The sequence below is a fragment of the Rasamsonia emersonii genome (assembly GCF_000968595.1).
Source record: "Rasamsonia emersonii CBS 393.64 chromosome Unknown ctg1118621760675, whole genome shotgun sequence".
In the NCBI taxonomy this organism is placed as follows: Eukaryota; Fungi; Ascomycota; class Eurotiomycetes; order Eurotiales; family Trichocomaceae; genus Rasamsonia; species Rasamsonia emersonii.
The window spans coordinates 1-13,591 of record NW_013562819.1 but is presented as its reverse complement, the minus strand read 5'-3'; the positions used below and the strand labels follow the sequence as shown (position 1 = coordinate 13,591).

The 13,591-nt window shown below is 49.6% G+C and overlaps 4 protein-coding genes across 4 annotated transcripts; 2 read left to right on the top strand and 2 right to left on the bottom strand.

The window, feature by feature from the left end:
• Positions 1-1,628: 1,628 nt before the first annotated feature.
• Positions 1,629-3,379, top strand: T310_8200 (Allantoate permease; the record flags this gene model as incomplete). Its single annotated transcript, XM_013469020.1, has 6 exons — positions 1,629-1,839; positions 2,106-2,214; positions 2,259-2,296; positions 2,349-2,988; positions 3,197-3,319; positions 3,349-3,379. 6 exons carry the CDS (start codon positions 1,629-1,631, stop codon positions 3,377-3,379), a joined length of 1,152 nt encoding a protein of 383 aa, XP_013324474.1.
• Positions 3,380-5,351: 1,972 nt separating this feature from the next.
• Positions 5,352-6,628, top strand: T310_8199 (uncharacterized protein; the record flags this gene model as incomplete). Its single annotated transcript, XM_013469019.1, has 2 exons — positions 5,352-5,657; positions 5,723-6,628. 2 exons carry the CDS (start codon positions 5,352-5,354, stop codon positions 6,626-6,628), a joined length of 1,212 nt encoding a protein of 403 aa, XP_013324473.1.
• Positions 6,629-7,079: 451 nt separating this feature from the next.
• T310_8198 (Sexual differentiation process protein ISP4) lies at positions 7,080-9,442 on the bottom strand (the record flags this gene model as incomplete). The annotated part of the gene is made up of 2 exons (XM_013469018.1): positions 7,080-8,091; positions 8,220-9,442. 2 exons carry the CDS (start codon positions 9,440-9,442, stop codon positions 7,080-7,082), a joined length of 2,235 nt encoding a protein of 744 aa, XP_013324472.1.
• A 2,617-nt stretch (positions 9,443-12,059) lies between these two features.
• On the bottom strand, positions 12,060-12,984 carry T310_8197 (uncharacterized protein; the record flags this gene model as incomplete). The annotated part of the gene is made up of 2 exons (XM_013469017.1): positions 12,060-12,893; positions 12,955-12,984. The coding sequence occupies 2 exons, from the start codon at positions 12,982-12,984 to the stop codon at positions 12,060-12,062; spliced, it is 864 nt and encodes a 287-aa protein (XP_013324471.1).
• Positions 12,985-13,591: the final 607 nt, after the last annotated feature.

Below are 13,591 nucleotides of genomic sequence, written 5' to 3'. Positions count from 1 at the left end.
ACGATATCACGGCGGCGCTGGCGGACTCTCGCCATGTCGATAATGACGTCATTCTCAGCTGACGCCTGCGACGACAGAGACGAGCACATGTGCACGCCGTAGCGCTGGCAGCGGCGTGTCAGATAGGCGATTCGCCCGGTCGCGACCAGTGTCTTGGTGGGCGTGCAGCCCTCGTTGATGCAGCAGCCGCCGATGTGCTCGCGCTCGATCAGCACCGTCTTGCGCCGCGCGCGCGCCAGCGTGATCGACAGCGGCATGCCGGCCTGTCCGGAGCCGATGATGATCGAGTCGTATTTGGGTATGTCGGTGGCCATGGTGGAAGCGAGCTGGGGGAAGTGTCTTGCAAGGGGATGGTCAAGCCGGCGGGATCGAAGCCCATGATAAGATTGAGTTGCTGACTGTGCAAAGTCAAATGAATAAACTATGTCGTCATAGCAGGTAGATTGCAGGTAGATTTACAAGAATCCGCTAGACCGTCGTGTAGACGATAGTATTTCTTCGACGAATTGTGAGAGTCGTTATTTGTAGAAGTGAAATAGTGAGATGGTCATATTGCAAAATTCAAATAAAATCCTGATAGAGTAAGTGTCTTGCAAGGATCTGGATCTGAGGCATAATCAAATAAAAAGAAAATTAAAAATAAAAACCAGAATAAAAATATAAGAGAGAAAGAAAGAACGGACTGTATTCCTCACCGAAGTTGTCTCCTAATCGCAATCCAACAAATATTTATCCTATATAAAGAGGAATAAGATATAGATATCTTGAAACAGCCTCACCTTCTGTTAGTTGTTTGTACACAATAGTTAAGAAATATCATGTAGCTTGCTAGTGCTGTGTGTTCACAAGACTTAGCAGATGATAAAAATAAGGTTTGAATTAAATCATAGTACTATATCTTAGTCACAATCAAAACAGATATATAAAAAAAATCAGCATCTAGTGTAGATAATAATTCTACGTGCAGGCAGTCAGGAGTTCATTTATATCACAAACAAAAGAAATTCTCCAATTTATGCCTTTTCTTTCAACGTGATCGCACAAGTATGGTGTTTATATAGCTCTACATGGATTGCTAAGTTTAGTTACATTCGGTATTTTTGCACAAGACATTCTTGTCTCTTCCTATTCTCTCTTGTTTTTTTATCATTTTTTTCCTTTTTTTTTTAAAAGGGGGCAAAAAAAAAATCTACGATTATCTATCAGACAAAAAAGTCTTTTTTGCTCAACTTGCAGTTATCTATCGATCAACAACTTCTTATATCGGAAATATTCCCTGAGGACAAGCATCGGGGAGATAACTTATTCTATCGATAGCATTGCTACCATCCCTACACTCTTTCATAATTCATAGTAAGTAGCAAGATACCTTCCTGGTCCATAAGATACCAGCAGTAGGCTACCCCTTAGATAAGACTCGGGGTGCTGTCTTCCCCGCATCTCGTTATCTCTCCTCGCGCTAACCCTACTTACCTGTTTAGGCAGTTGTATCTGTGGGATGATATGCTTGACAAGGATTATTATTAATTTTGTGTCCTGGACTGATATAAGTCTAGCAGTGTCCTCCTGTCGAGTATTCTCATGTATATGCCTAGTAGTCTCCCTGTTATCCTCTCGCTTTCTGCAACATGGGCATTCCAGACATTGAGAAGACACATCCCCACCCTGTTACCAGCATCACCGGCCATGTCGACGCGGCACTCGAGTTCCTCCAGGCCGAAGGCACGACGGCAGCAGTGTCCACCATCGACGAACGAAAACTCGTCCGCAAGATCGACTGCATGATCATGCCTCTGATGTGGGCGTGCTATAACCTGCAGTATCTGGACAAGGTGTTGAGTATGACTGCGTCCTTTTTCTTTTTTCCTTTTTTTTTTAATTTTCTGCTGACTGCCAGTCAACTACGCCTCTGTCATGGGCCTCCTCCAAGACACCAACATGCAGACGAATCAGTTCGCCAATCTCGCGCTGGCTTTCTATGTCACGTACCTCGCGTTTGAGCTGCCGACGGGCTATCTGATGCAGCGGTTTCCTACGGCCTAGTATCTGGGGCTGAACGGTGGGTCTATCACTCGCCATGCAGTCGTGCTTACTGACGCCAGTAGTCATTCTATGGGGTGTAATGACGACGCTCAACTGTACGGCCTCCACCTTCGGCGGGTTGATGACGCTGCGGATTCTGCTGGGCGTGTTTGAAAGCGCCATTGCGCCTGCGTGAGTCTCCTCTGCAAATATCAGACTATTAACTGACTATCCAGGTTGATCCTGATCACGTCGATGTGGTACAAAAGACATGGTGAGTGCCATTCAGTCCTTGGTTGCAGCGCAACTGACTCACTTCCTGTCAGAACAACCCATCCGCATGGCCGCCTGGTACATCGGCACCGGCACCGCCTCTATCATGGGCGGTCTCGTCGCCTACGGCCTACTGTTCTACTCCGCCGACAAGTTCCGCTCGTGGCAGCTACTGTTTCTGATCATCGGGCTCGTCACGGTAGTCGTTGGCGTCGCCGTGATTGTTTTCCTGCCCGACAACCCCATGTCCTCCCGGCTCAGCCACGCCGAGAAGATCTGCGCGATTGAACGCCTGCGCGAGAACAAAACCGGCATCGAGAACAAGCGCTTCAAGAAGGAGCAGTTTTACGAGGTGTTTACCGACCCGCAGACATACCTCATCGCCGTCGTCGTCGCTGCCATGGACGTGCTCAACGCTGCTGGCAGCAGCTTCTCCGCTCTCATCATCCAGAGCTTCGGCTCCACGACCAAGCAGACCGAACTGCTCTCCATCCCCGGCGGCGTCATCAGCGTCGTTTCCATCCTCATCGGGAACTACATCGCCGGGAGAACCAACCAGCGGTGTCTGGTGGCGATCATCAGCTTCGCCATCGGCCTGGCGGGCAGTTGTCTGATGACCTTTGTCAGCGGAAAAGCCATCCGGCTGGCAGGGAACTACCTGATGAGCTGTTCCGGGCCGGCGCTGCCACTGATGTACGCCCTGGCAGGGGCCAACGTGGCGGGGCACACAAAGAAAGTGACCATGAACGCCATCATGCTGATGGCCTTCTGTCTGGGCAATATCCTAGGGCCGCTGACCTTCCGCACGAAGGATGCGGGGCTACATGCCGGCCAAGATTGCCATCGTCGGGACGACCTCGGTTGCGATTGTGTTTTCTGTCGCGCTGCTCCTGTACTATAGCTTCGAGAATGCCCGGCGAGACCGCGCGCAGGAGGGTGTGCTTGTGCAGCACCAGGAGAATTCCGAGTTTTTGGACCTGACGGATCGGCAGAATCGCGAGTTTAGGGTGAGCAGCGCCAGAAGGTATGAAGAGAAATACTGACAGGAGATAGTATACGTACTAGTCGGCGGATTCGTTATTAATTGGTACTCATTCTGGTTATACGTATGTCGAGGTGGGTATGTCATGGATAAACACCTATGAAGCAGTCGACCTATTCTTTTTTTTGATCAAATTCACCAACGTCCTGTCTCACTACAAGATTTTCAAAACCCGGCAAGCAAGCAAGAAAGAAAGGGAACAAAGAGAATCAAGAAACAAACTGCAGTCAAGACAGGAAAATAGAACAAATAGCACTTAAATATCGAGAAATCGAGAAATCAATTACTGAAGAAAAAGAGAAGAAAGTTGTGTCCCTTCATTTCCTATGATTATTTTTGCTGTGGTAATGAACTTTGGTTTTTTTTCCCCTCTTTGGCTCATACTGAGATGTTAACCAGTTGAACTTTGATATATTAGCATGGGGTATGGGGTAATTCCTCACTCACAAAACAGATAATACTCAGGGCAATATATCCTTTTTTTTATTAAAAAATTATTTCTTTATTTTTTTTGGCAGCAGGGAAATGCGCATACGTAACTAAACCAATCAAAAACCCTTGTGTATGACAGATTCGTATCGGCTTTATTTATAAAGTTAAGGACGCCTCTCTTTTTTCTTCCCTTAACCCAGTCTAATCTTGATAGGCGGGTTTAATTATTATTATTATGGTATTAATAATAATAGTAGTGATAATACTATTATTTCGGATCCATTATTGTCGTTATTACCATCATTATCATTGTGGCTAATATTTATCCAATCCAATCTAATCTAGTCCAATCGAGGAAGGGAGGAGGAGAAGGAGAGAAGTTTTTCTTTCTCCTACTAGATAGATCTGTGTTTCTGATGGAGTTACTACAGGATCCATGTAATAACAATTCAGGAACTAGTGGACAGACCACGTACTGTTAATCATCTCCATTCACGAAAAAAAAATGAATAGTAAACAATTAATCACAAAATCTCAAGGTTACATACGGAGTACTCGACAGATGACGTCGTCCTTACTAACCAGATTAGGAAATATGAGGAATCATTAACCTTAAGCCAACATTAAGATTAGGATTATTATTTCCTAGTGCTTAGGAATCACGGTTTCTGAAAGAGGAATAGAATAATTAGAAAGAACCATTATTATTATTGTTACCTAGGTTTAGGTTATTAGTAAACACGGAAACAAACTTCACTACCTTATTGAGACGTAGTTCATTTGGTTTGTTTGTAAGTATGCTTGTTTCTACCTACCTATTCTAGATTTCTATGAGTTTCTTTCTTTTTTTTGTTGGTTCCCATATCAATAATACGAATAGAAACACGAACTCCAGTCTGTTAAAGACAGACAAACTCTTGCTTGCTGCTTGTCTGCAAGAGGATATAAATAAAGATCTCGGATTGTTTAATGGATTAATCCTCTGGCTTTCGTACTTTGCCAAGGTGATCCGTTTGGATTATTGATACCTTCTTTTCGAAGAATTGTTTTGTATGCTAGGGTTGATCATTAATGTTACCTGATCGACAAGCAGTGGATCCTGCTGCTGCTGATGCATGACAGATCAAAATTACTCGATTCGGAAAGGTGTGTTCATCCCTCCTCCTTTTGGCTGGTAGGTAGTTACATCCCCAGAAGCTTGCGAGTATCCTCCTATCACTCACTTACTACTTACCTAGTTAGTGGAGCACTAGTAATCTACTTCAGTATTGCGATTTGTAATTGTAGTTCTCCCTCAGTCCCTGTTTTCGGCCGATCAACTCTGAACGAGCTTAGTTGATTGATTGATGCTACGTATGTTGCTCGACTGATGGTTCCTGTTGGATATAATCCTCGGTAGAGGGAATATTAAATTAATATTACCGGTGGAACGGTATCCATGTCAAACCACCCATATATATAATACTCCTGCCTGTCTGCATCGTCTGTATAATAATCTCCAGTCCCTCACTGCCAGCTTCAGCCTTTCTCATCACTGTTCCCCCCATTCCTCTCAGCCAGCTAATACGAATATACATACAAAATGGTCCACCTCTCTCCTCTCCTCTGCATAGCTGCAGCAGCAGCCCTCCTCTCCGCAGCAGACGCCACGCCCCTCGTCCCAAGAAACCCGACTCATAGCAACGCCCCCGCCAAAGCCGTCTTTTTCCAGACCAACAAATCGCCCAACTCCGTTGTTGCGCTCCCCGTCGTCGATGCAGATGGTAAACTTGGCGATCCAGTCTTCCATCCTACAGGCGGCAATGGCGCTGCTGAACTCGCTGCAACGGGGGGTCCCAGTACCCCTGACTCGCTAGGCAGTCAGGATAGTGTCGTCGTGGAGGGGAATGTATGTTTGTCTCCTCTATCCCAGCCATTCTATACTAGATAGGACAAGCTGCTGACGAAATTCAGCACCTCTTCGCCGTCAACGCCGGCTCCAACCAACTCTCGCTCTTCTGCATCCCTCCTTCCAGCCCGACAAACCTCTCCCTGGTCGGAACCTACACCACCCCCGGCGACTTCCCCGTGTCCCTGGCCGTGCATCGCGACCTCGTCTGCGTCGCCCACGCCGGATCCCGCGCCGGCGTCAGCTGCGCGCGCTGGACGCCCCGGGGCATCGACCCCTTCGACGCCCTCCGCAGCTTGGACCTCAACCAGACGAACCCGCCCAGCACGTCGCGAAACCTCCTGTCAGAGACATACTTTGCCCACGATGGCCAGGGCCCCGTCCTCGTCGCGCACGTCCGCGGCATCACCAGTACCACCAACAACACAAACACGGGCTTCCTGGCCACATGGGCTGTTGACCAGCAGCAGAAGACTCAGACTCGCGTCTCAGACAAAGCGACAATCGTCTCCCCCTCCGGCACCGCATCCCTCTTCGGCGCCGCGCCCATCCCGCACTCCTCGCTCGTCTTCGTCGCCGACCCGACCTTCGGCGGCGTCACCATCGACCTGGCCCGGCCGCAGACGCCCGTCACCAAGACCGTCGTGCCGCGCCAGAAGGCCATCTGCTGGGCGCGCCTGGGCGTCAACCACTCGACAGGCATCCTGCCAGACGCAGGGCTGAACCGGATCGTGCAGGTCGACCTGCTGTCCGGCGGGATCCTCCAGGACTGGACCTCGGCGAATGGCAATGCCGGGAATTTCGACTTCTCCCTCGCGGGCGACAGGCTGTATGCCCTGGCTTTTGGCGCGGGTGATACGACTGCCCATGTGGCGGTGTTTGATGTCTCGGGGTTTCCGTTCGCAGATGTGCAGAATGTTGTTGTCAATGGGACGGATAGGTTTTCGATGGGTCTGGCTGTGTATTCTTAGGATGTACTGTACTCAATAATTGGCTGCTGGCTGATAGCGTGGTATATGTACAGTATGTACGGTATATGTATTGTATGTAGGAGGAGATGTGCCTCTGGAGTATGGCAGTCTGCTGGACTTCGTTTCAGTGGCATGCTTATAGTCAGTCCTTGATATTTACCTGATGAGGACTGTCAATTAAAAAATTCCTTCCTTTTTTCTTTTCTCCCTTTCTCCCTTCCTTCCTTCCTTCTTTCTTCCTTTCTTTCTTTTTCTTTTGTTGCGTGGAGGATGTTTTGCCTTTCTTCTGACCTTTGCTAGGCGTGACTTGCAACTGGATATCCGCTTATGTCTATTGTCAAGTCAATTGCTGCAATATTATCATCATTCATACACATCTTCTGCAGGCGTACAGCACACGTATGGCTGTTGCTACTCGTCCAGCGCAAAACACCGCTCCACCGACTCCGCATTATTCCCCCACCAGTTCGGCATCGCAATCTGCTTGCCCGCCCCAAAGAACAAAAAGATCAGCAGCATATTGAAGTTGAAGCCAGCGTCGAACGCCGCCGCGATCAAGTAGCTGTACCGCTTCCACACCTCGAACCGCTTCCGGTAGAAGTGGTACATCACCACGTACCCCCCGATGATCGCCGACGTGTACCCCGTGCTGATGTTGCCGTAGAACACCGCCAGCCCCGAAAAGAAGATTGTTACGTTCCACAGGTCTACCCGCCACCGGGGGAACGCCCGGTGTAGAAGATACAACAGTGGAGGTACCGCCGCGCCCACCAGGAACGACCACGGCAGCGGCGCGAACAGCTGCTGCGAGAACAGCCGCTGCGGCCCGATCACCGCGTACTGCACGCCCATCGTGTTGTACGACTGGATCTGCTGTCCCGTCCACTGGTTGAGAGGATCCTGCTTCGCCCCCGACAGGTAGTCGAACTTGGTGTTGAGCACCCACCGCACGACCCCGTAGTTCACCGGCACCCCCAGCACCGTCCCGAAGATCTGCGAGAAGAAGATCGCCCGCGGCGGAATGTGCATGTAGTGCCCGATCTTCTGGTCCTGCAGCATGTACTGCGCCCGGTACCAGGCATCCCCCGCGATGGCGCCGTACGTCGACGGCCCGCACGGATGGTGGTAGCCGTTCCCGGCCTTGGTGTGCACCATGTACCCGTACATCAGCTCGTTGAACGAGCCGGTCGCGACCTGGTAGTTCGAGATGGCGTACAGCCAGCCCATCGGGATCACGACGACGGCCGCCGTGCTCAGCGCCACGAACAGCGTCCAGATCGGAATCCACAGATACCCGCACCCGATGGCCGTCACCAGCACCACGAATCCCGCCAGGAAGAGCACTACGTACCACCACCACGGCACCTCCTTGTAGTTCCGCTGCAGCACGTTCAGCCGATCGTGGTACTGGTGGTTGATGCTCTCGCCCTTGTTGCGCGCCTGCTTCTTCCGCGAGTCGAGCACTTTGCGCAGGTTGGTGGACACCTGCACGAAGCCAAATGTCGCAATCCAGGTGACGGCGGCCGGCAGTTTGGCGTAGTCGAAGAACGTGGCCCAAATATTCTGCAGGCCCATGTACATCGGCCCGTACTGCTGATAAGCCGTCTCGTTGATCTGGAAGTCCGGCGTCAGCACCTCAAGGACCGGATATGTCGACCCGTTCGCCAGCAGCAGCTTGTTGCTCATCAGTCCATGGTGGTACGAGCCCAGATTGCCCCATTTGGCCGCCGGCAGGAGGATCCAACAGTTGACTGCAAATGCCAGGAAAAGAATGACCTGCGTCCACCACGGCGTCAGCAGGATCGACGACCCGTTCCAGTTGATGTTCGACCAGTCCAGCGACAAGTTCAGAAAGCCCATCCCGCCCAGGCCGGACCCGATGAAGTTGGCCACCGGGTTATGCGGCGCCACCCAGCAGAGGAAAGCCAGAGACGAAGTGAAAGGAAACACATACTCCGGCAAGAACTGCCACAGCGTCATGCCGATCAGACACAGGAAGAAGACCTTCATCTGCTTGCGGGCCAGCGGCGACGACATGTCCGTCTTGCGGAAGGTCTCGAACAGGGTGCTCTGCATCAGCGCCTGCGGCCAGATGTAGTTGGGGTCGTAAAGCAGCAGCTGGCGTGCGATGGCTGCGAAGGAATAGCCGATCCAGACGATGGAGAACATGAAGAAGATGGCCACGGCCGGGTGGACTTTCTCGCCGTAGTAGAGCTCCGCCAGCGAGATCGGGTAGAAGCCCAGGTTGTAGGTCGCGCCCGACGCCGCCGTCACTGTCACCAGCACATGTTCCTTGATGCTCCAGGGGCCCGGATTGAGGCTGAACGACCACTTGGTAAAAGGGACGCGCACGACAGTCGCCGGCAGCACGCGCGCGAGAAAGTGTCCGAGGTAGTGGCACGCGATCTGGACAAAGAAGATCGAGTAGGGCGCCTGCGTCGTGCGGAAGTAGCTCATCTGCGAGAGGAACGCGCCGGGAATGACGAAGATGACGCAGAGCAGGAAGTAGCGGAATGTGATGGTCGGCAGCGTTGGGTCGTCGGTCAGGCTGACCAACTGGCGCACTTCCAGCGGCAGCGCAGCGATCTCGGGGTTCTCATGGCTCTCCTGCTCGATGGCTGCTGTCTCGTCTGTCCAGTTGCCTTTCTCGTCAGCGATCGGGTCGGCAGAGACCGGGGTCTGACTCTCGCCGATAGCCTTGTCTGAAGGCACTGAGGCGACGGGATCTTTCACTGGTGTCACATCCTCTGTCGGCGTACTGGTGCTGCCCTCCGCCTGGCGATGAGACCTGCTGAAGAGCGTCGAGAGGCCCATAGTCGCGTTCTCTGTCTCAGTCAACCGCCGCAAGCTCGAGCAGTCAGGCGGTCTGGACAGGCGCGCATGCCATGGATGTCGACGCTCCTTATATGACGAGGAATTGCTCAATTAATAATTAATCCTTCACAATGTACGGCATTATCCGACGCTGGCCGCAGCGACATTGTCAATGAGAGCGATGGCGAAACCAACTCCACCGCACGCGTGATGGTGAAAAGCTCCATCCAGAGGAGAGAGACGGCCACGCGAGCTAAAATAGGACATTTCTGGAGTTGGATGTAACCCTGCCTGCTCGCAGAGAGGAACTGGTCAGTATAAAAATCCAAGTGCAAGAAGTGCACGAACCAACAGAGCCCCGCGTTAAGCATAACCGGCGTAGCGGCGATGGCGTTATCGACCCACCGTTCGACGTCAGCCGTCAAGCTGTGGATGTGGAGATCTTTCGAGCGTCTAGCCAGGTGAACCATGGAGAGCAGTTTGGATTCTGTAATAATAATGGACGGAGAAGGCACAAACAAATGCAGATGGAGGCTGAAAAGAGAGTGGAGGCGGAAGTCGATCGTCTTCGGAAAGATCCGACACGGCCCAATCGGGCAGAGCCGCCTTTTCGAACGATGGCCTGCTTGAGAAGTTGCTTTACTTGGGTATATTCTAATCTATCGTAATAAGTAGAAAAAAGAATTCAGTGTTCCATGATTTGCTGACAGTTGAGGGGGTTAGGTTTTGGTGTTCGTTTAAAAGGTGGATGCTTTTTTATATATTTATCGAATCCTAGGTCGACATACAGAATATCATGTTCTATCATCTTCCAATGTACAAGGACTACCTTCACTCTCGAAATACAACTATCATTTTTATCTGTTGTTTGGGAGTGAATTATTGTATGGAGTGGTCATATATATCTCCCTATGTCCTGGTATATCTTTTACCCTGTCCTGGTTCTCCTTATTTTTTATTGATTTTTTTTTAAAAAAAGTGACAGCCTTAAAATAAATAGTCCTTCAATGCCAGGATAGAGGACAAATGTGGAATATTTTCTATATTGCTGCTCGCAGAATAGCTGCACTTTCATGAATACCTGCAACGATACTAAAAAATGTGATGATAGTACCTGCTATTTCGATTACTTAGTAACAGGAAGAGTCATACCTTGCAAACATGGTTTCATCATTGATGTCTCGCAAGGGAGCTAGGGAGAATGCATGTTCTCTCACCTATCTAGGTAGGTGAAAATATCGTATAAAAATCTGCAAGCAGTCTTTTTCCTTCCTCATTCAGACATTGCCGCTTTAAGTGGGTGAGCTGGGTGAGTCAGGTGATCAGATCACCCAGTCAAGGTGATTTACTCACCCGAGCTCATTTATACTCACCCCATCTTCACCCGTCCTTCCCTTATGTGTGGGCCAGCTGTTTAGCAACATGCAACCTAGGAACCATGCAGAGAACAGATTGGAAAATGAAGGTGGCAGTGGGATATCCCCTGCTGACCCCAGTAAAAAAGATAATAGCAAAAATTGTGTCCTGTGACCCTTTTTTTTCCCCGCTGTTCTTTCTAGCCTTTTGTTTCCTCTCCTTTCTTCCCCCTTTCCTGTACTTGTTATGATCCTGCAGAAAATATATATCTGTATTTCTATGCCTATCTCTGTAGATTTTCTTCTCTATTCTTATCTTTTCTCTCTCTTTTTTTTTTTGCCTCAGATTAGTGGTGGAAATTTTTCAAAATGCTGAAAACAAAAGTGGATAGACTTGCTTGTGCCAAAGCAAATGGCTATGAGAGAGGGGCACATTGAGAGAAGGACAGTGTGAGAGCAGAAAACAAATATTCAGAGGACTTAATCTAACTTCAGAATAGAGTTTTGGAGGTTTAGAAGATGTATGCATAGTTGGATCCACTGTCTTTTATGATGGTAACTAATTGTGTTGAAGATGGGCATCAGAGGATAGTGATATGAATAAAGAAGATTGTCTCCGTGAAGGGCAACCTGCACCGGACTTGGCCACTATTAAGGACTTTATTTGTTTTTATATACAGTACGGGCCCTTTTTGGATTAATATGACAATCACAAAATTGTGAGACTGCTAGTGTAATATAGTTAGGTAAGCAGAATATGACACTTGTGGAGGCAACAGCTTTCCCAATGCAAGGCATCTACCAGGCCGGTATTCTGGGACTATCATGGATAGATCCGAGCAAGGATGAACAGTTCCGGGCTTGGGGGTGCCATTTGCAGGCCAAATGCAGAGAAGAAATCCAACAGACTGTTGTGCAGCCCAAGTCTGGAGCAATCTTGGAATATACCAATTACAGTGAACATAGGATTTCCAGAAACCTTTGTCTTAATGCGACGGAATTCCTGCTAATGCTAAGACAGCCAGCGACTTAACCTACACTGCTCCATTTGGTGCAAATCAGAAGCAACTGGCACAGCTGAAAGCCAAGTTTGATCCATAGTGCCTCTTCCAAAAGACCAATCCAATCACACTGGAAGTGGCGTGAGAAGATCTTTTGCCCAGATTGGCCATGATATGATGATATATCACATTTATAAAGTTAAGGACGCCTCTCTTTTTTCTCCCAAAAAAAAATTTTTTTTCTCTTTTGCGAATCAACTTTTAGTCCTTCGAAGGATTGATGATTTTCGCTCTGGTCACCTTCTCGATGTCGGCGACGACAACATTGAATGGAATAAAGTATGCAGTACCATCGTAACTCGCTCCGAACAGTAGGCCAATTATTTTCCCAGAAATTTCAACAATGAAAGACCCAGAATCACCTCTGGACGCAAATGCTGTGGTCGCCTTTGACGACGTCGGTATGGCCCAGGCCGAAATAGGCTTTCCGTAAACATTGACCTTTGGATGCTGCTCCTCCGTTGTGAGTCGAAGATCAGTCTTGATGGCATTGACAGTACCATCTGTCCAACCAGTGGTGCGCCCCTTCTTCGACACCTGTAGACCCATGAGAGAATTTGATGCCGACCACTCGTTGATTTCTATTCCTTCATACCAAGTCATGAGGGAATTGTGTGGCACATCAACTATGGTATTGGTCATAGGCCGCTGAGTATAGAGACTGATGAGAGCCCAGTCAAGGGGCCAGCTTCTTCCGTTCACGCTGACCTTGCGGGTTCCCGAAGATGCAGTGACAAAGCCTGCATCACGGTTGAAAGATCCGATCCGTCCTTTCCTCGTTTCAGACTCGGTGATCATGCTTAGAGCACGCTCGAGCCGATCTCTTTTTGACGCGTCCCCCATGTTCACCATGGCCCGAAGGCCGAAATCACCTGGCTTTGTAGGATCACCATCAACCACTTTTCTCCAGGCTCCAATGTTCTCATCGATGGTCGCGATCCATGTGCGTGTATCGCTATCGCATGGAGCGGTCAGGACAAGAGCTTGTTGCGGGAAAGATCGTGAAAGAAGGAAGTGGCGTGCCCTGATCTGTAACTGTCCAAACGGTGTTAGTCGCCCTGAGAAGGAAAACATTTAGGGGATGTTGAGAAGTTACCTGAGCGCAGTCTGTCATCAAGAACGACATGGTGATTTGTCAGGCCCAACTTTGATTTGCTTCCATCAGGCCACTCCAGTTGCACAATCCCCAAGTGTGCCACCGCCGCGCTCTCCCTTTATTCCAATACTTGCACCCATCTGAATAGGACCTCTGACAGCAGTATCCGTCAAAATTCTTGCAGACGCCTCGACATCCAGATCCATTGCGCAAATATTGTTCGCAGAACGAAGCTCAATCGCATGCGGCCATATACGTTGCAAATTCGGTATCAGACTTTCCCACCATAGGCTATCCTCAGCATCCCAAGCCGTGATGATTAGAGCGACAGGACAATCGATCCTTTCATGACTGTAGCCCCGATGAAACACGTCGACCGTCTGCCAGTCGGCTCCTTGGATTGCCGAGAGAACTCTCGGGCGGTAGACATCCTCCCACGAGGAGACGATGGGATTATTAGGTAAGATCGCGTGGGTTCGGGGGTTGGCCATTTGGAAGTCGACAAGCTCAATTCTGTACTGGATGTCCTTCCTGGCTAGGTATTTTCGGACCTCCTTCAAGGCATTCACCCATGGCGTTTGACCCATTTGGCAATCAACCACGATGGTGATTTCCTGTTCCGTAGGACAAGAGTCAT